At 37.1% G+C, this 24,724-nt stretch overlaps 2 protein-coding genes and 1 long non-coding RNA gene across 3 annotated transcripts in view; all 3 read right to left on the reverse strand.

Moving 5' to 3' along the window:
* The window catches only part of LOC114937463 (uncharacterized), a 157,869-nt gene extending 153,957 nt beyond the window's left edge, over positions 1 to 3,912 (reverse strand). The window contains exon 1 of the mRNA XM_085485074.1: positions 3,847 to 3,912. The gene's annotated coding sequence lies outside the window, so the exon portion shown is untranslated. The remainder of the gene's footprint in view (positions 1 to 3,846) is intronic.
* Positions 3,913 to 6,032: 2,120 nt separating this feature from the next.
* Positions 6,033 to 8,558, reverse strand: LOC146722267 (uncharacterized). Its single transcript, XR_014925245.1, has 2 exons — positions 8,285 to 8,558; positions 6,033 to 7,605 (listed from the first exon to the last, which is right to left on the reverse strand). It is a non-coding gene; the product is annotated as an uncharacterized LOC146722267 (long non-coding RNA).
* Positions 8,559 to 10,077: 1,519 nt separating this feature from the next.
* LOC114937461 (Smg6 nonsense mediated mRNA decay factor) overlaps positions 10,078 to 24,724 on the reverse strand; it is a 100,744-nt gene continuing 86,097 nt past the window's right edge. The window contains 4 exon segments of the mRNA XM_085485103.1: positions 10,078 to 14,745; positions 15,114 to 15,198; positions 15,958 to 16,178; positions 21,408 to 21,570. Coding sequence (XP_085341229.1) covers positions 14,606 to 14,745; positions 15,114 to 15,198; positions 15,958 to 16,178; positions 21,408 to 21,570 — 609 coding nt within the window. The 3' untranslated portion in view covers positions 10,078 to 14,605.

Raw genomic sequence — 24,724 nt, forward strand, 5'->3', positions numbered from 1 at the left:
GCAATGCAACAAGCTTAAAAATTTTTAATTAGAAAAGCTCATAAATAACTCATTATTAGGCGGTATTAGATTTTTTATTTTTAAAAAGTAGATTGTGGCCTGTTCAACAGTGGTAACAAAAATGTTATTAAAGTACATGATTCATAACAAAAAAATTAATTTAATGAAAACAATGATTAGGTTACCATAAAAGTGAGAATTCGATATAAAAATTTTTGCACCATACTATCTGATTTTTTACAGCAGAGGAAGATTTTTCTTTGATAAAAAAATGATCGCAATATTCATGTTGCACGACGTGCGGAGTGACAGAGCAAGGTGCCTGGGCAAAGGGAGGAAGTCAACGGCCAGGACGATGTGCATTTAGCAGTCGGAAGAAGCATTACCTAACACACGGCGCGAGATTGGATCTGCTTGCGCGGATGACTTCCTACATAGATAAGGATCATCGCGAACGAGTATCCTCTTTAAAGCGACGAGGTCGAGCCGGTCCTGCGATTCGCCATTATGCAATTCCTTGAATTCATCGGAACGTTTGCCGATGTGTCTGTACTTTCATCTCTTTCATTCGGATACACATCAGCAAATTGTACTTTCGCCGAATTGCATTTCTCGAGAAAAATTTTAAGAACATCAATTTCTCCGTGATCTATTCTACTCTGTATTTTTCAATCTTATTTTCAGAGAAAAGATAGAAAGAAATAATATATGGATACTAATCCACAATTTATGATATTAATTCTGATTTGAACGATCCAGCGAACCATATATTTGTCAAATTCAAGCTAGATATTAAAATTGCAGGTCAGGCATTTTTATGACACACATAATCCAATCTCGACAATCGCAGCATCAGGAACTATTTGCATATTTCTGCCGCCGATGCAAGAACCTCACCCTGTCGCGAAAAGATATCGGGGTTGCCAGGATAAAATTAAAAAAAAAGAGAAAGAAGAAAGAGAGAAAGAGAAAGAAGAGAAAAATGAAGAGTGCAACAAACTGCGAAATATAATAGATCTGAGTTACGGCCGCGGCTGTGTGGTCCCCTGGTTTGACCTCCGGTCGCACAAGGTAGTTAGCTTTGAGGCTTAACACACGGTGCCTGACGTACGCAACACAGCTTCGAAGCCGTGGTGGAGAGCGATGGTATATAGGTGGTGGTATAATGCGGCCTCTCTCTCTCTCTCGCGCGAGTTCGCTCGTCTCGACGATGTTAACGCCAGATCGACCCGCGCTTTTATTACGTAAAATATCTTATCCGTGACTCGCGCGCTATCACGATGATGCTCGTCGCTGCCGCTGCCGCGTTTACGAGAAACCTTATCGCGTGCACACCTAGGGCGCTGGAATCTCATCGTTTAAATTAAGTTATTTACCGCAGTATAGTGGTACACAGCGGATTGCTGGTTACTCTCTGCAGCATTTATATATTTCGACGATACTTAATGAATAAATTTACAAATTAGAGTATATATTCTCCCTCCCGAGTTTTATTAAATAGTAGGAATAATTGTGTTAAAGTTGGCGTCTTATTTTGTGGAAACTCATAAATAATTAAGATAATTTTCTGACTTTATTTACAATAGTTCTAAAGTTCCTGATAGTGCCCGAAAAATGCATGTTTACGAGCTTAAAGGTAAGATACCAGTCGATTTTCGGAAGTTATATTTTTCCTAAAACAGTTCTCGTATAATTTTTGACATGTACAGTGCTTTTCCAAAGAGTTTTGATAATTATAAAATATTAATTATAAAATTTTGATAATTTAAAAATGTTTTGAATAATTATTTTGTCCGAAAAATATACGAGTATACGGATAAGATATTGATAGTTCTATCAAAAAAATTTCAAAATGTTTTAATTATCAAAACTTTTTAAAAAGGCATTGTACATGCCAAATACTGCAAAAGAACTGTTTTCGAAAAAATAGAATGTTTGCAAATAGACTGGCATCTCACCTTTAAGCTCGAAAATGTGCATTTTTGGGTACTATAACTGGGGAACTCTATATAGAACTATTGTAAATAAAATCAGAATTTTAATTATTTATGAGTTTAATCAAAATAAAATATCAATTTTACACGCACGGAATAATTGGCAATAAAACTATAGCGAGTATTTTCCGTAAAGATTACTTTTAGTAAAGTATTAGTAAATGGTACTTTTTTAATACTTTTAGTAAGTAGTAAGTACGTAAAGATTATCGCAGAAATGTTTCATACATAACATATTTTATAAATTAGAACAACGAAAGCGCGCGTTATTCTCAATTTTATATTAATACTTTACAACTTGCCAAAAAAACATTTTTCCTAATATTAGTACTATTTTTCCTGATATTAGTATTATTTTTCCTAATATTTGTTTTATTTTTCCTAATATTACTATTATTTTTCCTAATATTAGTATTATTTTTCCTTAGATTAGTTTCATTATTCCTTAGGTTAGTTTTATTTTTCCTAATATTAGTTTTTAATATTAATTAATTGAAAAAAAGAAGTCACTGCAGTAATTCCCTCCCAGAAAATTAAAAAAAAAATTTAATGCTTTGCATTTAAGCATTTAAATAATTAAAAAGATTTTTTTATATAATATATATTCAGCTTAATTATATTTACTCTAAAGTGTTATTATACATTATACAATATTGTATTCAAAAAAAAGATTTAGTTTGTGATTACAAGACAATCGCGATTGCAGAAAATTGAAATAGGATCAAATTTAAAAATTCTTTAATTTGCCTTTTTTCAATGTCTCTCGAATTTGTGATATATAATTTAGTCTGTAAATATAGATTAAATTTTAATTTTTAATAATGCAGCATTCAAACAATGACTCTAACGAGTGTCAAAAAATTCAAAATCTCAATTCTTTTCATCTGCTATTCTGAGAACGAACATTTTCTTTCTCGACGCCTACACGGTGTCTCGAACAAATAAGAATGAAATGTTGCGAATGAGAGAATAGCAGAAATTACATTACGTAGATAATCAGTAGAAGAAAACTGTATAGATGCCTCTCTCTCTTTCCTCTGTATTTTTTCAGAGTATTGCAACAATATTTTAAATATAAAATTTTCTCTGAAAATTAAAAAAATTTTTTCATTTCATATTTTTTAAATAGAATAAATAATGTTTCTATTTTATAATGTATAAATAATTTTGAAAATTTAATTCGGATTATAAAATAACGAATAGTATTTCCTAATTTAAATATTCTTATAGCAACATTGCTATCATCTTATATTTGAAATGTATTTTAGAAAGCTCAATAAGATATATATATATATATATATATATATATATATAGAGAGAGAGAGAGAGAGAGAACATTTTAATAGCCACATCAAGTGCATCGGTAGCATAAATATTGTTAAGTATATAAGTCAAATTTAAAACACTTATTTCCATTCACTCTTTAAATAAATAACTGTATATAAATGTATCGTATAAATTCGACAGAGACGAGAAAAGAGACAAATTAATCAAATTTTAGACATAGGCAAAACTTAATTAAAAGTGATAAGCGTAAACTTGATTGTTCGGAAAATAATGAACAAAATTAATTTGTTGTTAATTTTATTTTCTACATTCAGTTAAAATTGTTTTTTGTTTTATTAATATTTTTTTTAATTCATTATAAATAAAATAATTTCAATTCTAACATTATTAATATATATAAATATATATAATTATATAATTTTATTTTTAATATGTCAAAATCTTTTAATTTCTAAATTACAAATATGTATATATATAAACGTAATATAATTTTTTATTATATTCCTAAAAATAACAGTCAATGATTATTTTCCGAACAATGTAACATAAACAAAAATAAACTCACATTGCGTTGAGTCGATTATCTAAACCTCTCTGCTTCAATACATCCGCTTTAATGTTCCACTGCTGCTCTGCTATAATCCCATATGGTTTGGCACTGATCATCCGTTTATTATTTTTGCAATGTTTTACGCTTATACCCAATGCTTGGAATGACGGACTGCAAAACTGTTTTTCGAATGATTGTGCATGCAATACGATTATCGCACTTTGCGCCCACCACATGCATGTCCGAATGAGAGCGGCCGATACGAAAAAAATAAGATCACTCGCGAATGCATTTCGTGACACTCGCGAAGTGAGCGGGAAGTGTCATGGCGGAGCGACATTTGCGCGCCACCGACTGTTACGCAGATAGTCCTCGACCTCTCGCGGAGAGTCCTCGGTATCACAATTCTCAAGTAATGCCCACCACTCGCCCATAATTGGAATTGTCCAGTTTCGACGAATTTGCGCTTCTCGATTGCGTCGAAACACGGCAACTCCCGGACTTGCACTCCCGGACTTGCACTCCCGTTTATTTGCGTTACTCGCGCACGAAATCAGAAGAGCCGCGGCAGCACTCTGCTCCTCTGACTTGCACTGACTGATGGCGGTGCTGGCCGAAGCAGTATTCGTGATAAATTACGACCTTTATTTATCGTCGACGTCGTACTCGATACAATGAGTCAAAAATACGACCGAACGCGTAATGCGTATTATCCGCACCGCTCGGAATATGACCGACAGAAAAACTCTGAAAATTAGCGCCAAAAACGGAGCCGGCAGTTCGACGCGTCCGAATAATGCACTCGCAGGGACGCTAATAATGACTCGCCCGGCTACTTTCGGCGACTCTAGCTGTGACGCCAAGGACGAGAAACGAACGAGATTCGAGCGAGATTCGCGATCAACTGAATCGATTTAGCGATCGCGATGTCCGTATACACGACGCGATCCGATTTACGCAATAATTAACACGTAACACGTTAATTAATACTCACAATCGGAGCGGATCGGCAACAGACAGAAACTGTGATCGCGAACTGTAGATGGTGCATCGAGTGCAGCAATAGTCTAGATTGTATGCAAATTATATCTAATGATCCTCAGTCTCCGATTGGTTGGACAAGTTCTGCTCCGACCAATCGGAGATCGAAGTCTCTCTTCTGATTGGTCGAGCGCTTCATCCTACGGCCTATTGCCAACTTCGTGCCTGTCTCGAAACTGGTATCAGTGTTGCTCTACTGTACTTTCTCGTTCGTGGTTAATGGTGGAGTATCGAGGCTCGCGCGCAATAAAAATATATATGGAACGAATATTAGCAATTTAAAAACAGTTACGTTTCAATTATCAATTATTATATATCAAACATATCTATTATATTACTTTCATCGTGTCTATGATTCGTGTAAATAGTATTCTGCATCCACCGCGTAATAATATTAAATAAATATAATAATACAAAAAGGTAGTACATACACAAATATTACATCTATAAAATTTATATATTATTTTTGGTAATATAAAAAAGAACTTTCTTCTCCGTATAATATCGTATATTTTTATGCATATAAACACGAATCTGTAAAAATTGTCGCTTTTACTTTTTTTATAATTAAAATTTTAAAAATATATATATTTAAATTACATGCCCCTACGAAGAGGGCAGACTGTATTCTTTTTTTTTTGACAGCAATAATTTTAATTTAAAGATTTATATCTTATATATAAAAATACATAATATTACGAAGTTTCAGTAAAAGTGAGAGAACAGAGCTCTCCTTCAAAATATATACCATAAATAATATAAATTTTATACATGTAATGTTTACTGATAAAATCCATGAAATTTTTAGATTAAGTTTCATGAAAGATTTATAAAGACGTCACGGAAAAGTCGTACCTTGAAAGCCCGTGTAACATTATTCCTCGGGCTTTTTGTTGCCAGGGTAAGAACCGGCAAGGGCAATAGCGCGATTACCGCATTTGCGCAATACGTCTGCTGCATTTCGTAATCCAGACGAGCGAGAAGTGCTCCGACGAATACAGAAAATGCATCCACGATGAGTGACCTGTACGCGAGAGGCGAGGAACATTGCCCTTCGGCTGGCTTTTTAATGCCTACCTGCATCCGTAAACCATTACGTAAGTATTCGGAAATGGAATTCGTAGTTTGAAAGGAGATATGACGAAAATTGAACAACGCAATAATGCTGAATCATTCTTATTAAAACTACTCATCACGTTGTTTCGCGTATATAATTACGTATATAATACTTTTTGTTAAAAGTTATTTTTGCATCACTTAAGAATTATGATTAATGAGCGTATCTTATTGAAAATTATACTATTATATATTGTTCTCTCAGAATCACTACTTTCCAAATCGCACATATAAAATGTTCATTGATTTATTTCTACTATTTGCATAAATAGTAGTTTATCGATAAATTATCACGCGTATTACATACACACAAACATGATAGTAATTATATAATAACTTCGCTGTTGCACATCGTATCGTGTAATAAATTATTTTTTATCTTAGAATCTTGAATTAATAGATTTGTGAGTCATACAATATCTTCGCAAATTTTTTATATACCTACGTACATGCACATGTGGCCCTCTCTACATGCAAACCTCCTTAATATATGTATATTGGCGAATTTATTAACTTTCTGAGAAACGCTCGAAACGATGTAACATATACGTCATCGTTCTCGAGAGAAGCGCAAACTCATGCGCATCTCATTATCGCGTCCACCGAAAATTATCAAGGCACAATTATTTCTTCCTTCGTCTCCCCCTTCCCTCTTCTTCGGCGCGATAAAAGAAATTACGTTCGAGGCAAAGTGGATGCACCGAGCCCACCCGGCGTGATCGAAAGTCATCCAGTCGTCGGGGCATTCTGGCTGGCGGCCAGCTGACTTCGCAAGAACGCACCGACCGATGCGTATACACCCACACACATACACGCGAAAAAACGAGATGCCTACCTACCTACCACACGTGCAACGACCCCGTGAACTTGAACTTGCGCCGGTCTTGCCCCGGGTCTTACAGCCTCGGCTCGAATTGTTCGCCGAAACGCATCGTTAAATGGCGCGAAAGAAAACGGCTCGACCTGCTTCCTCCGAGAGGAAGAGCCGCGCGGCATGCAAATACATGTACGAGAAGCGCGTTCGCGGAATGGTACAAATGACGAAGACGAGGTGATGTTAATCGCTACCAGGAAATAGCGAGCGGGAAAAAGGGCGGAGTTGGGAGAGGGATGATAACTCCTCTCCTGACGCGCGACGTGGCCTGCAGCAGGAGCGATATATGCGGTTTTCCTCGCGCGTGTGTCGAGAGATCTGATGCGTTTTTACTCTTGTCTCTCTCTCTCTCTTTGTTTCTTCTGTTTCTAAACTTCGAGAACGAGCCGGCTAGATTTCAGATGCACCGTGCGAGTGCGCGGGCGAATCTTTATGCCGCCATATGGCGGCGAAGCCTCTTCTCTTTTCTCTGTGCTCTCGCCCGCTGGTTTTATACTCCCGTCAGACAAGTGCGGAGTCTCTCGTGAATGCGATTACGTGCTTCTCGCATAAACGCGATGTCCAGGTCCGTCCGTAGCTGCCGACACGACCGGTAGCCTCGCCAAATTATGCCGACGTTCGTCGACGGGATCGTTTTAGCTAGCTCTATGTTGGAAGAGTCAGCATGAACATTCCTTTCCGATATCGATAAGACTCGATGTACAATAATGGTCCTTCCCGCGAAGAATGCAAGGTGACAATTCCTGTCGAAGAGATGAGAGAAGATAATTAAAGTGTCGAATTTTAATCGCGATCAGCTGATCAGTCGGATTTCTCCTTTCGTGTTATTTAAAATTTTTTAGACATTTATGAATATATACACGGAGAGAATTTTCTTTTAAAATTTATTCTGAAAATCATGGTAATCGTGAGACAATATAGTATTGAAAGAATTTTATAAGAGTTTCTCTGATTAAAGATTCACTATAATAAAAAATATCTTCTAATAAAATAGGTTCGATTAATTTTACTATCCACATATTAATATTTTTTGTATATTTTTTTAATTAGAAAAACTCTTATAAAAATCTGAATACTATATTGTGCCTCATAATTACCACGATTTTTTCGTGTAATTACATGCGCATCATATGAATTATTTCATAAAAGCAACTTAATATAATAAAATTTTTTATCATATATTAATTTTTAAATATTATTTCAAATTAAAACATTCTGATAAACTTCGTATTTTATTTTCATTTTTAATTTCTTATTCACTGAGAAATTTATGCATATAGAAATTGAAAATTTGCATCCTATTTCTCGTAAGCTTTTGCACTGAAAAAATTTATGAATTTAATACGATTTACATATACGATTGAAAAAATATCCGGTGATTGCGGCTCTTCATTCCAGGAAGATCTCTTTAATGCATCTTACCTCTGATATCGACAATACGAAACGGCATCCTTAGTTGCATCGGTCCGGTCAGAAGAGGAGATAACTCGGTATGCGGGTCACCCGTTCGCGCCAAGTGCGCGAGTATCGCGAGAGATGCATTGTCCGATCAGATAACGGGCCGGGAGTTTACATTTACATTATCTCGTGGCCGCTATCGCATAACTCTTGCCTTGCATTGCTCTCTGTCTCATTCACGCGCCCTCTTAATCGGTTCTGTTCGCACAACTCGGTCGAACTTATAACAAATTCGAAAGTTATACCTCTGAAAAATCATACATAATTTATATAAAAAAATGGTGTAACTAAATGTCAAAGAGACTAGAAAAAAAAAGAATAACGCTTATTAATTCTAAATTTATCAAAATTAAGAAAAAAACAAAGTCAGAAAGAAACATTTAAATATATCTGTCACAATAATTATATACATTATAGTGAAAAAATAGTACATAAATAAAATAGAAAAATTACAAATAGAACATCATAAATAAAAGAATGTAATATTAAATTTTTATATGTATTATATCGTAAAAATCATTATAATGCAAAGTGTTAAGTGGTTCCGCGATCATCTCCCTATGTGCACGTGTGTCTCTCGATAAGCTATTACATCGCATTATGTATACTCTCGAAGTACAGCGGCTATGAGAATAAAACGTAAGTACTTACCTTCGCGACAGGCGATTGCCTTTCTCAGAATTAGATAAGTCCCTTTATTGGTGATCAGATCATTGCTGCTGCTGCTGCTGCTGCTCCTGCAGCAGCGATGGCAGCGGCAGCAAGTTCAAGGTTGACCAGGTAAAAATAGCCGGATCTTGCTGGACTCTCGCTCGACGGAGAACGTGCTGCTTCTCTCGTTGCATCTGTTGACTGTGCTCAACCGGAAATGTACTGTCCGCGTCACTCTGATCGCCAAGACGTCTCGAAACTCTCTCATCCCACCGAATAATTCTCTTAATTATTACGGTATACATTTCAGAGACAATCTCATTCATTTGAAAAAAAATCGCTACTTATATATCTAATTTTTAATTGATTTAGCAATTATCTTTTTTCCTTCCTTGATCCTTTGGTTCACTGACTGAAGAGAGATTCAGATTCAAAAGATATCATAAAAATTACATTTTCCAAGACAATTAATGCGCCAATTAATACTCTAAGCCCCGAGAAATGTATATAATTCCCCAGATAAAATCTGACAGAAACGACCGTTAGTCTAACAGTTAAAGGAAAATCGCGATCCGCGACACAAAGTCGTTTGTGGATGATTAGAGACATAAAGCACGACTCGCGCGCACTTTGGACGGTGAATCGTGATGAATATTGGAATTTGTCGATTGTGACAAGAAGCGCGTGCGTACACGAGTGCCTTAACGGTGCTCGTGGTTTTCGCGAAAAATATATTTACATCTCTCTAGAGATAAAAAAATCCGAGATGACTTGAACGACCTTCGCGCATCTAGAGAGAAACACCATCTGCGAACCTTCGCGGGGATATAAAGAGGCCAAGATCAACTAAGCGCGACTAGAATTGCATTTTGCGTAAGTCTAAATCTCGTCAACGAGTTGAAGAGCATATAAAAACGATCTTGATAGAAAAATGCAATGTATCGGATTTCAAAATAAATTCGTCAGATTATTGCACTTATTATCTACCATCACGCTGCGTCCCCTGGAACCTGGTAATTTCAAGGATTAATTTCTTAAAATAATTGTGTGGAATGGATTTTAGTGATAGGTCACCTCCCTCGTAATAAGCAATAGAGAGAATAATATTGTATACTAAATATCGTATAATTGTTGAATAAAGTACATAACGTAATAACGCTAGTCTCAACGTTTTATTGAATATTCAAAGTGGTAACACTATTAGTAGCGACATTTTTTATAATGTGTAATAAACGATTAATCTAAAACTTCTGCTCTTTCGTAGCATATCATCCCCACAGTTTTCGTCATCTCCCTTCATCGTCGCTGTATCGCATTTTAATCGGCAAATATCTTTTCCTGAGACGAAATACAAATGAATCGCATTCTTTTGCTTCGTCACATAATAATGCAAGTACATAGATTTATTAGAAATATTGCGAGAATCTAGCGTAAAATCGTGGTGACGAATGGGAGTGTATCTGTGTGTATATATATATGTATAATTATATATATAAAACGCGTGTGTATTATTACGTATAATTATACATATATACCTATATACAATATAGATATAGGTATATTTTACGGAGTTATCTCGGAAGCGGAGATCGTCAAGAAAAAACTTTTCGCTGCAAAACGCGTCCGCGTCCGAGATAAATCCGGTTCTAAAAATCATGACGTGTCTATCTTTACGTCACAATTGTCTACCTATATATTCAGGCATTTGTCAACTTCTCTTTCTCTCTCTCTCTCTCTCTCTCTCTCTCTCTTTCTCTCAAGTACTGGGTGAATTCGATCGCGCAAGCCGATCGGAGGAGCGACATATGTAATTTCAAGGTTGAAAGACCGGAGTGTGAATCGAGTGAAGAATATATATTACATCGAAACAGCGAAAATGGATCGTGATTACTCGGGAAGGGACGGATAGAGTCTTATCGAGGTGGCTTAATCGCGGAATTGAGTGTCTATTGCACTGCTACGTCTATTGCAGAAGAGAGCTATTGCGATGATATAGAGTAAACGCTATATGATATGCCCGGAGTACACAATTGCAAACTACCCTGATTGTTATCTCGTATCAACAGTATCATAAATATCGGAGGTGATCGAGAAACACTTTATTCGATAGTCGAAAAGCCGTCCCTGATCACATCAATAAATTATCTAACATAATCAATATTAATATTTATTTTTTTTATAACACGTATATAAGAATCTTTTCATCTCAATATACACTTTCTTCGATAGTCGAAAAGCCATCCCTGATGACATCAAAAAATTATCTGACACAATCAATATTAACATTTATTTTTTTTATAACGTATATAAGAATCTTTTCATCTCGATATAAAATAATTTTTCATAAAATTATATTTTTTAAATAAATTTTATAAGATTTCAACTCTAGAACCATTCATCTCGAGATAAATCTGACTCGAATTTTGACAACGTGTTTTTTGCGTGTTGATTGATCGGTCTAAGGAAAAAAAGTGTTTCCCGATCATTTTTCTGCTATTCACGATTGCATAATAAACTCGCGCAATCGATTTCGCCTGTTCATCCATATCCCATATCCCATCTCAAACACACCTGTACTCCCTCTGTCTCTCTCTCTCTCTCTCTTGTACGGATTAATTATATCAACCGCTTATGGCGACCGAGCGCGCGCATTAAAAAGGCTACGAAAGGCTATACTTAAAAATTAGTGAAACACAATAAGACAAGTGTACATCGTTGGTGCTTCGAGCGGGCTTTGTCAAAATCGTCCATCGATATTGGCCGATTGTACTCGACCGATCTCGCCGTGAAGGTTCGCATAAAAAATTGAGCTAAAAACTGGACAAGGGTGAAGGAGAGAGGAGAAAAGTGACAGAAAAGGAAAAAAAACGCCAAAGCAAACGAAACACGTCGAAGGACGATAGATGCGAATAACTTCACAAACAAGGAAGAGAGTTCGCACTTCTCTCTTCTTTCTTTATTCCCAATGTATCCTAAATCCTATATAAAGTATCGTCGAACGCTACTTCATCTCTCGCGACGCGTCTCGTTCAAATGGTGAATTTGCACCGCGAATTCGCGCATCTTCCTCGACGTGGAAGGACAAATTAAATCCATAAGTAGTGGCGGTAGAGTCCGTACGAACACATAATGTTTCTTCAGGAAAAAGGGGATAATTTTCTCACAAAGAGATCAAAATGTAGTAGAGATATATATTTTAATATCCCTCTTCTTATATACGCGCTCTTATAAAATACCGCTCGACAGACCCTCGACACTATATACTCGCGACGAGGATTTTCTTCTGCCCGAACGACGCGGCCTCTCGAGCGGAACATCACGGTGTAACGAAATGATTTTGCCCGGACTCTGCCGGTGGGTGGGCTCTTCTTCTTCTACTTATCGATTCGATTTAATTCGCAGGAATTTTCGACGCGACGTCGACATTTATCGCAGATACGGTTTTCAATATGTCGAATGTTTTTTTTTTTTTTTCATTTTTCCTTTTCGTTGACTGTCCGTCCTCCATTAATCTAATTTTTAACATTCTCTCACTCTCTCGCTCGCTCTTTTTCTCTCACGCACACATTTTAATATACTAAGGAGTAAACGCATTAAGTAACTATCTCATCTCTCTGTTGAAAAATAGTACATCGTGTTCGCTAGTCTCGGTCCCGCAGTTCCTTTTGCTGATAGAGCACGCGAATGTCTCGACCACTGTGCGCTTCCGAAAGCGTATCTCTCCCGAAAGATATGCTACATATCTGACATAATCGAGGGAAATATTAAAAACGCGGATCGCGATTTGCGAGGATTCATAGAACGAAGCGATCTCTCGACGTTGCAAGAACCGTCAATGCGAGTCTTATTTCGCGCTCATTATCTAGCTCGTAATCACCTGATTTTATTATCACGCCCAAAATGACTTAAACTCGATGGTAAAAATATCAATCAAACAGTTTCCGACACGGAATGTTTGTAATCGTGTTACATTTGCAGGATACATTTAATCTCCGTTCATCGATAAAGTATCTTTAATTATTATTATAAAGAACACACTGTATATGGTTGTACAATCGCGGGTGTCATATTTTCCTACTTGGAATAATCAGCTGCTGTCGTCTTCTTGCGTTAGGTCTTAAATCGGTGAATTGTAAATATTGTTAAACTGTGCAATGTGAATATTTTGCACATGTATATTCATTAAAAATGATGTCAAGGAAGACTCATTCTTGAAAAATCGACGATCTAATTAACGCGCAAGATATATGCTTTCAATAAAAAAAAAAAAAAAAAAAAAAAAAACGAAAATTTTTTGTAATTATTGAATATTTATGTACATTAATTAATAATTCATATTTTAAAAATAAATTTCAATTTTAAATTATATCAATATCAAAAATATTAATATATATAATAAAATTGGATCTAATTCTTTTATGAACATACGCTTTTTTGAATCGCATATCTTGCTAAAATTGACAAAGTTGATTTTCGAAGATAAGCATTTTTCTTAATCGTTTCTAACGTAATTATACAATTAACAAACGATTAAGGTGGATCGATTATTCAATCTTGACGATATCTTCAATGATCATATTGTAGTCATTCATTGAAAATAAATCTAACAATTCACCTTAGCAATTCACGATAGCTTAAAGGTAATGATGTTAATGACTCTTTAACGTGGAAAAAATAAAGGGGATAATTCCCTCGTGGAAAATGTCACGCGGGACGATAAAAGGCGATAAAAGTTTTGCGATCGTCTCACATGTATAAAAACATTTAATAACGACTCGATGAACAAAGTGACTACCAGCGAACAAAATTATACAAAATGATTATACAGCCGCCAATAGGCGATAGGATAAAAAAAAAATCTACAAAGTGATAACAACCTTAAAATAATTTTTTTATACCGTTTCTCTTTACTTTTTTCCTCGAAACGTCCAACATCCTCCGGCAATTATTATCTTTTGGTGTTAACTGTCTGTCGCCATCGCCGTACACTCATTCTTTCAGATCACGCGAGTCATCCTCATGCGAAAAGGCTCTCTTCGGGATTTGTACGCCTGCACGTTTCTAGATATACGGTTCACGATAAACGGAACAATTAGAGAATAGGAAATGTCACGCTCGAGAGAAGCCTTCGAATGACTCGCGTTTCCGGTAAAGCGAAACGACAAGCCATCTTCTTTTTTCCTATCCGATAGTACCGTATTTCATTCAATGCAATTTTACACGATCGCGCGCGCTTTGCCCTTTTTTCCTCTGCCCCTATCTTAGATTTTGCTCTCATTCGCGTCGCACTTTGTGGTTTCGCTTCATGGTGGGATACAAAAAAATTGAAGAAAAAGAGTATCATCAGAAAATAATCTAAATACCTTGTTTAGGACGAACTTACACGATGACAACTGCGTTGTGCGCGCACAGTTGACGGTCGATCGGACACGAAGCAGATCCGCGACGAAGATAGCAATGAATTGCTCGTCAACGATGACGAGCGTCCCTCTTCTTCTGCTAGCTTCGTCTTCTTTTTCTCCTACTTGTCTTTGCACTTCTTCTCGTTACGTTTGGTCGAGCTCGCGCGATAGGAACACGGAAGATTTCTTGTCAAGTGAGGATTGGAATTGGTCGCGATCACTTAATGCCGCCTCAACCTAATACAGCCCATTCCATGAAGTCGGGCACCTCCCTCACGGGTACGTCCCTGGCCAGAGCCTTCACCCTGAGGTTCCGATCTTCTGTGAGCAGAACCACCTCCCGTCTCAGACGTCGCGGCTGCCCTTCCTCTGCTGGAGCAAAAGATTCGGGATTCCCCGAAAATTTTTTTATTGAGTTTGTGCGCGATCCTCTCGCATTTATCCTTCTTTCTTTAGGTACTCTTTTTGATCAATTTAAACTGAGCGAAATATTGCCTCTAAATCTCTTTTGATAAAAAGAAAGGATTATCTTTGATAAATTTAGAGCCAACTGTGTATTGCGTCTCGATAAAAAAAAAAGTATCTTCGTCTCTTGGAAGGATTTAAAATAAAGTTGTGAATAATCGTAGCAGCATTTCGCGAATAGTGTCTGGTGTAATTAATTATCACGTTAATCAAGAAAGATAATAAAATGAAGATATTTTTAGCTTGAAAACCTTTCTCTAGACAAATATTCTTACCTGCATTTGCCTGATCTTTGCTGATGCTCCTGCAAAGACTGAGGCACGTAGTCAATATTCTGTCATCGTTGCGTGTCAGTCCATCCTGAAACAAGACCAAGTTCCGAATATATTATTCCGATAAACTTGGTATATAGTTGCGTTTGCAATTTTACTCCCGAATTTGTTGCGGAGATTATCATTCAAATTGAATCCCCAAACTGAGACATATAGTTATTGGTAAAAAGATAAATAAATAGCGAAAAATGATCAGTATCTTCATGGGTGTTCTAGCTCATTATCATAACATTCGCGCTTCAATGAGCACCGCGCCTTAATTTTCTTCGCTGCCATTGATTTGCGAAACGACTACTCTGTGCTGAAGGTATATAATATACCGTGTTAGAATCCCTATCATCAGCTGAACGTCAAAATCGTTTCGCTTTATCGTGTCGCCTGTCATTACGAGCTGCAGGCGTTGAGATATAAAGTCGCGTTGAAAATGTATAAAACGACCTCTCGACAATTTACATACTCAAATCAGTTGTCGAAGCGTGTTTCGTATCATATTATTCTGCTCAACGTAATATAAAATGATTGATGTGACAAATGAAGATACACAGCGAGACGCTGAAGAACAATGTGAACTTCGACGAATTTTTCTAAAGTCGTTCGAACAAAGAAAAATATCAAAAAATCTGACAAGGACACATCGCGCAAATCCTATTCCCGGTCAACGATCGATGCAGCAAATTTGCCTTCTAAATACCCCCTCGGAGAAGATCAAATACAGTTACTCGAGAGACCAAAAATGTAAGCGTATCGAATTCGCCGACGTTTCTGTTCTTTATTCTTCTTCGCTTACCTTGTCGACGTCCTCCTCCAACGTAAAAGTGCTGGATGTGAGAACGGTACCTCTTGTGGTTAAGCACCGGATCGCCGGATTTCGGCTCCTCGCGAAGGCCAGAGCTGCCTTTGCGCTCTCGGCGACTCGCGCCACATGTTCGGGATTCAGAGCCGCCCTCGACGCTGGAGGACAATCTCTCGCATCGGCGCCCCGTGCCAGACCTTCGAGTTCGTTTAGCACTGCAACAAAAGATATTTCCGCTCGTTAAACACGCGGCGTCTTAAAACACTCGCGTCTCACGCGTGGATGTACCGGAAACAAGATTAATTCGTAGTTGAGTCAATTATTTCGCAAGAAAGTAAGGCGTGAGTTCTTGAGAAATTCATATCTGTGAAAGAGAAATACAAAAGAAAAATTATGACGGGAGATATCAATCTATAGCGTTCATTATGATTCGACTTTATACCATTTTTACAATTTTCATATATTTTTCGAAACTTGTTACATTTATAATTAATTTTTCACATTTTATTAAACACGAGATATAAGAATATCCTCATATTAAAAAAATTAATTAAGAATTTAACAAAGCTCTGTAATATAAATATAAATTTAAAGTGTAAGACAGGCAATAAGAGCCAAATCGCGGATGACAGTGCGTTATCCCAACGAATTTGGTTCTTATCGCCTCTTTTACACTTAAAAAAATTAAGATATTAATATGAATATCCTTGCATCATCTGAATATAATAATTCACCATTCAAGATGAATATTTATCTCTCGAAAGCGTTGACGGAAGGAGTATCCCCATGACTATCAATGTCGCTGCCACGCACGTAATTGAGAACGAGATTGAGGAAAATGGGACGGCAACATGTCGGTAAGGCAAAGGATCATCATCATCATCACACACAACTATACGAGAAGCTTCAAAAGTCTCCCAATCTCATCGGGTATCGATATCGCCCACGTACCGATCATAGCTGAGATGCAACGTCGTCGCCAATCGCGGGCGTTTCAAGCCGCATACATGCATTCATGAGCCGTGAGAACCTCCTAACTGTGAAACGCTCACAACTCGTTGCTGGCCAGCAGCTTGGAGAGCCAGACGGGTCCGTGGTCGACCGACTGGCCGACGAGGTCAAAGGGCAGCCGAGCCGGCCGATTTTTGCATCGAGGCACTTTCGTTTTTCGGCTCCGTACGAACGATAAAAATGAAAGGGAGAAACGCGCGAAGCGAGCAGACGAAGATTCTTCCTTCACGAGGATATAATAGCAATTTTTTATTTATTATTAATACGTTTGCGTAAAGAAAATGAGTTATCGTCAATCAATAAAACTTCATGTGATATCCTTGTAATAGAATTTTTATTACACGATTTTGACACGTGTAACAGAACTCTAGAATCTGAAGCTTCAAATCGACGTCGAAAAAGATGAATAGGAAGATAAATAGAAGGATGAATTCAGACTTCTATCTCGCACTTTATTTGCCGCATCATCCTTTATATCCTTTATCTCTTCTGTATGAACAGACGCGTTTTTTTTAGCAAGGAAGATTATTGTGGATGCTGTGGGGGAACTTTTTCGACTCCATTCGCCACAGATTGCCGCATAGACGTGCGCGGAGAAGCAATCTACGGAAAATGCAAATAAGAGATTCAGCAAACTTTCCCCGACTCGATAAATTAACTGGCTGCCAGCCTTATCTTCTTTCCAGACCCCCACGTACAGACAAGGGCGGTGGTGGATAAAGTTTACGAAACAGAGGGACGGAAATAGAAAGAATAACTGGCAAAGCAGGGAGAATTCAAGGAAACGGTATTATTTATCGCTTAGGCTTGCAGACATCGTTTATCATTGCGCGATAAAAAAAATCATTCCCCTTAGCTGGGATATAGACGTATATAATAATTAATGCTTTTTGTGATGAGCAATATACTAAAACTTTGCTGCGTACAAAAAATATAATTGTATAGTAGAAGTCAATCTTATTACTTCTCTACTTAACAATATATTTTTTGCATGGTTTTGCATTTTAATTTTTAAGGATTTGCCGACTTATTTTTTTCTTTTGCTTATCCTAAAATTTTCTTTATGCTCGCGCGAGATTTTTCGTAAAATCAGGTAGTCCTAACGAATATGATGAGCCATGACTAATCGATGACGGCGATAATAATGCTTACTTTTGCCATCGAAATCCTCGAGGCGAAACATTTGTCCTTGCCCTATCGCGACCTCGCCTAACAAACGCTTCGGCATTCGAAGCTCTTCCCGTCAGGGTATCGACAAAGTAAAAAAATCCATGTCAAAATAGGACGGACAACAGTGACGTAAGCTTCCGCAAAATACCGCGTGCTCATTATTGGCGTCGTGAATCAATTTTGCTGAATCGACGATTGGATCAACGCTAATTGGCGATAGCGATGATGATTGATGGACCCTTTCGATTTCCAACGGCCTTGAACCCTGACACCAGTCTTGTCTCCAATCGAAGCAAGTGTGTGCCGCGCGTTTCATTTTTCCCAATTTTTTAAAAAAATTTTATCAAACTCGATACTTAAGAAAGAAATCATTTTCTTACACGTTTACAACTGACACGTGACTTTTTAATTATTTTTTAAAAATTCAATCTCGATGAAAATTATTTCTACGATGTTATAATACACTCCTCAAAATAATTAAGAAATAACAAAATTGTCCAAAAGATAGGCAAATTTTAAATGACTGTAACTTTGTTTCGAAAAGACAAAGTTCTTATTCCTTAATTATTTTGAGAAGTGTAATTATTTGAAAATCGCGCAGAGCGAATGTACGATCTCAAGATAACGAGAATAATTGATAAGTCCGCTTCTTTTGCGGGATATTCCAGTATCAGAGTCTTTTACTTTTCACGATACGCGAAATAAACACATCAACGAGAGATTAGACATTCTAGTAAGTAAGATGTACGAGCAAGGCAATAAATGCTCCGAATGTCTGTCCTGTCGTCACAGCCATAACTTCAGACGTATTTACTGTAAAGCACCGTGAAAATGTCAACCGCGTCGTAGATAATTGTAAATTTATCGCTGATTGCGTTTCGTTGAGTAGCGAGTGCCTATAAACCGCGATTGAAAAAAAAAAAAAAAAGAAACAACCGGTCGTATAAACCCTATCGTCATCGTTGTCGTCATCATCGTAAGCCGATTGACAGAAACGAGCGTCCGTCTTCGTATCGCCGTATCCCCGTAAAAGACACCCCAGTTGGAATGTGATTGATGTGACACGTGATTTGTTCCATCGCTGATTGCCGTCGTTGTATTCAATAAATTAATCCCGACCGAGAATTTAATTCTCTTCTATGAGAAAGAAATCTTTCTCTATTTTCAAGAAAGATTATTAGCTTCAAGAGATGTATAATTTCAAAAAATTATCGTATTTCCAAGAAATATATAATAAGCTTCTTTTTTAATAAGAATTTTAATAAGAATTTGTTTATTTATTAAACGATATTTCCTGATTAATTTAAAATTATTGTACATACGTTTTCTTATTTCTCCTGATACGATATTGATATGATCACCGCTATCTGGATTCCAACGCCTAAACAATCCCCAAACAACGTTCATCGAAGCAAATAATTAACGATTTTAATGATGTAAATGTCATACGACTTAACTAGAGTGCAATGCATATCGAAAATTGACTGAAGACTAATCTCACTTTTTCAACATTAAATACTCGGACAATTGACATTACATTAAAATCCTGTCAATTCCAAAAATTGATAAATGACATCCAGAAAAAAATTAATATACACAACTGAAATTTAAAAATTTGTATAAATTACATATTTACATCTCATTCATCGACATAAACGCATCGCAGCTGTTAACTTGAGCTAACGGAACGCAATATGTATGCGCTACAAAGTGCTCCAGATTTAACGGCTTCGATGAATCGGTGAATTGATTCGGAGCGGAATCCCGACGTGGGACCGTTAATAAAGAAAGCGTACTCTGACAGTAGTGCGCGATCGGCGGCGCTCAAGAAAGAAATTGCTCAACGCTAATTGGAGCGAAGGAATCAACGGCGACTTGACATTCCTCGCCGTCATCATCCTCCGCCGCGTCGTCCAGGAGCTGACGCAAGCGTTTAGTATTGATGGCCGTGTCTCGGTCGGAGTTCGAACCTCGCGGACAAAGCGCGACAACGCGCGGGAGCATAAATGGGACAATCCATTCTCACGAGACAGAGGGAGGGAAGTTCCGCGACAGGTGACGCGTAATGACGATGACCTAATGAACTATCCTCCGCCAGAGATCGACGCGGCGACGACGGTGAACGTCGTGGACGGAGGTGAGTCGAGGCATGTTTGCGTAGCGACGATTGCTTTGACCCGAGGCGTGACCTCCCGAGACTAGCTGTCGTTTCTCTTTGGTAACAACTTATCCGGACACAACCTTGACAAGGTGTGGCCTACCTGTCACTGTACACTTTATCAAATTTTCTGTACATCGAGAGAATTTTTTTTCATCGAATTAATATATATGCTTTTTGAACTTTTGTTTTTGATACTAATAATTGCTTATAAAATATTTTATTACTATTTATTAATTGAAATATATATTGTATTTTTAGAGTAAAAAATTAAGTTTTTTTTTTCTAAATAAAAAGCACATTTTAGACAATATTTTGTAAAATTAAAAATTGTATATTCTCTTTGAATTAAAATAAAATAAAAAAGTTATTAAAAATTTTTTTGACAAAGTGACAATATTCAATAAGTGATCTCATTGTACTTGTAGCCAGACAGTTCCGAAACAAAAGCTAAGTGAGTCACTGAACTAGCAACAGTAAGTTCGTGCATATTATTAAAATTCATAAATTTATTGTGCTTTGTGAGTTTCATACAACGCCTACAGAAAGTAAAGGTCAAGATACATATCAAGATAAATATCAAAAAATATATAAAATTATATTATTTGTTCTGCTCAACACATTCATTGTTCAATCGTCCACCTATCCGTACTTTATTTATCTTAATGATAAGTGTATGAATATATAATTAATGCGGCAGTATTTACGATAAAAAATATTTATTTGATTTAAAAAAAAATCTCGATGTAATGATCACGTTTCAACTTGCGAGAGATTTTTACGAGAATTTTACGAGACGAACGGAACACTCGGCGCGACGAGATAAATCCAAATTTACGATATTCGACGGATCGATTCTTCTTTATTTTTTTTTTACGCGTCGTGCTAGAGAGACATGAATTTCCTCGTTATTTATCGATGATTATTTCGCATGCGTAGTCTTTTCGTATGACATTTATCCCTCCGAGATAACTGACGACCTTCGATTAAAAAAAAAAAAAAAAAAAAAAAAAGATCGGGCAAGCCGGAGGTCAAACGACGCGAGTATTGATCTTTCTTTCTTCAACGCATTGATAGTATATGTTAAATTTTTATTTTCACTTACCGACAAGCGGCACCATGAGAGTGTAGATCGGCTGCGCGCCGGAAGTGGCCCTCGCAATGATTTGCAATTGCGGCAAGTAGTCGATGAAGCAGTTCGTGTCCGGCACCAATTGCCTCGGTCTCACCTCGATGTCCACCGATACCGAGGATTTTTGCAAAATGGCCTAAACAATTCCAAATATAAACACATATATAATATACGTAAAAATGGAAACTTAAATAAATTTTAAAATTTTAACATTCTTTTTGCTATATAAGAGCAAAATTGTCAAAAGAAGAATTTTTTAAACTCTCTCTGAGTCTCTATAAAATTCTCAGATTTTTCTACATTTTTCTCTATAAAAAAATATCCCTGAGAATTTCAATCATAAAAAACACATAATACTTGAATTTCTCTTTCATCACACATTTCATCTCTATCTTCTGTCATTAAATTATACATATATGTATATAAATATATATATTAGATTATGTATTTATTAATTTTCAAATTAATGGCTACGCAAAATGGTTAAGTCATCGTCTCGATTTGTAACTTTAATTTTTTTTAGTCAGAAAAACGCCGTCGTATTTCATGTGTGCATAACATGTGCGCACGTTAGTCACTTTCGACAAAAAAAAAAAAAAAAGAGAGAGAAAGAGATGCATATGCGTGAGGTGCACAGGATGCAGCGAAAGATGCATTATCTTCCAATTGAATTCCATGTATGCAAACGGCTTCGCAGTGACGTGCATCGAACAATGTCGACAGCATAACGCGAATACCAAATAACTATTAGTCGTAACAGAGGCTACGAACTGTAATAAGGATTGTATGTAAAACTGTTTGGCGATGATCGATTCATTAATTTACTCAGAACACAAGTTTGCACTTATCCGTTCGTACTTATAGAACGTCCGTTTTGGTAATAAAAATCTAATTTTTGGATATTCAGGCCGTTAACCGACCCCATGTAAACATATATCTTCTTCATTAGAATGGTAAAGGTATTCAGTACCTCTTATCTAAGTTCATTAACATATTCTCGGAGTAGTGTGATTTAAGGTGTTTACGCTGTCTATGATTTTGAAATGGAATAATGTATGCAAAAAAAAGAAGTAGCTACTGAATACATTATGAATAAACTATAAATCTTCTTACTTTCTACTCTTTTTTCGATGTTTTTTCATATGATCGCTATCTAATCAGCAAATGGATGGTTAAACAGGTATTAAGAATGCAATTATGCATAACTGAAAATATGAAAAAGTAATATAAATATTTTAAAGATACCATTCGCACACATCGAATTATGTTAATTAGTTTCCATCTATAATCGTTAAAAATAGCTCGCAAAGATCGCGAAAAAACTGCTAAAAACATCTAAATCTTTTTATATACAACTATGGTAAGTATTAAAAATATATAAATATAATTAATAAATCTAAATTATTATTTATACATTTTTAGGAATGTTTGGATTCATATTACGTATAAAATTTTTTGCGATAAATAATTTTCAAATAAATTAAGATACACTCTCGATCATAAATATTTTCTCGAGTCTTGAAAGACTCGGCGCAGAATAAAAATCTGCACTGATCGACGCGAATGTATGCGCAACGGTATCTCGAGAGAGAATTATTCCAATTCGAGAGTCTCCAAGATATGGCTCTCGCACTAATGTCCGTGCGATGGCACGTCGCACGAGTCGGCGAAAAGCATGCGAGGAATCTGAAGACGAGCCTAATTGCTCGTGGGAGTGCACGGGTGGAATGCAAAACTAGGAGATCGCGCACACGTGACTCCGTCTCGGGCGAAGCCACGTCAAACCGCACCACGCCGGTGTGCAAATGTCATACACGTGTCGGCGGGACTTCTCGACCTCTATTCTCGTCGACCTCCGACATATTACTCGCAATTCGCATTCTGCAAAGGGGTAACAAATAGCTGGCAGACCACCCGTTCGCTTTTCGGCAGGACTTGACGCGAGTACAGATTTGAAATTAAATCGAATATAATCGTTTTTTCGCGAAATGGCTCCTCGGACATAAGGGCTGATATTCCACAAATATATGAATATATTCAAATAAAAGCTTGTGAAATTATCGCGGGGAAATTTATTACTGCATAAGTGATACAAAAGATTTGATTTTAGATACTCTCTTTCCGTGAGAATGCAATGTCGATTGTATGCATATTTTTCGCTTCATAAATAATTTATCGTGTAATCTTTTGCTAAAAAAATTCCAAACAAATTCATAAAAAACAATTATGGTTTTTTTTTCTTCAATTATTTGAATTAAATACTGTCCTACAAAAAATACTTAAAAAAATCGTATTTCTTTCTATTTGATTTTGTTCGAAAGATTCTTGAGTATCTCGCTATGAGGCACGTTCGCTTCGACTAGAACTACGATTCGTTCGTGAATGAATGGGAACACCTGCTCGGAAATATTCACGTGGGCACGGCACATGATCATAAACGTGTGCTCGAAATGTCCGCTCCAGCTATAACGAGTGTTGAATTTAACTTTCGCGAACGATACTAAAAGTGAGATTAAACGCAACAATTTTTTACGCAATCTCTATTAAATTGTATATCGAACAGAAATTTGTTAATTGAGACATCTGCCAGTGCGAAACCGTTATTATTCGTCGCGCGTGAGGCATAATTCACGGGCCCTGTTTCGTTGCATCATCAGGAGATGAACGGTATTTACTCGCAAGCATTCTCGAATTCAACTCTTTCTCTCTCTCTCTCTCGCGACGTCTCATTATGGCGTGTCGTGCGTGTGACAGCCGCATAAAAAGCCCAGGAATTTACCCTCATTTAAAGTATTCGTGAATTCTTAAACGATGTGGCGTGTACCGTTGCGCACTCCTCCAACGTAACCATTTCTCTCTCTTTCCTTCTTCTCGTTCACGATTCTTGTCATTTCTTTTCCCCTCCGTCGATCCCAAGCTCGTTTCCTCGCACCTCAGCTCAGAGAGAGAGAAGAGGGCCCGTTCGTGAGAACCCTCGTTGAATCACGCATCGTGGGGCTTCTACGCCCGCGCGCATATTAAGCGCACACGGGGCCTTCTCGCACGGTCGAGCGGGCCCGCGCCCCGTATAACAACGTTGTAAATGCGCAACACTCGCGGAAACGTACATGGTAACCATCGGAGACAGGTTCGTGATTCGCAGATTCGTCCGTCCGCCGAGGAACGTGCTCGTACCGCGCTCGAACGCGGCGCACAACACGCTTTTCTCCGCAGGAAGACGAAATCGTTTTTCCCGCAAATCTCGTCGTGGACCGACGATTGGAATCTTTGCGACTGAAGCCGGTAATTCG

Source organism: Nylanderia fulva, unplaced genomic scaffold, assembly GCF_048542155.1.
Source record: "Nylanderia fulva isolate GAGA-0341 unplaced genomic scaffold, ASM4854215v1 Scaffold34, whole genome shotgun sequence".
Taxonomy (NCBI): Eukaryota; Metazoa; Arthropoda; class Insecta; order Hymenoptera; family Formicidae; genus Nylanderia; species Nylanderia fulva.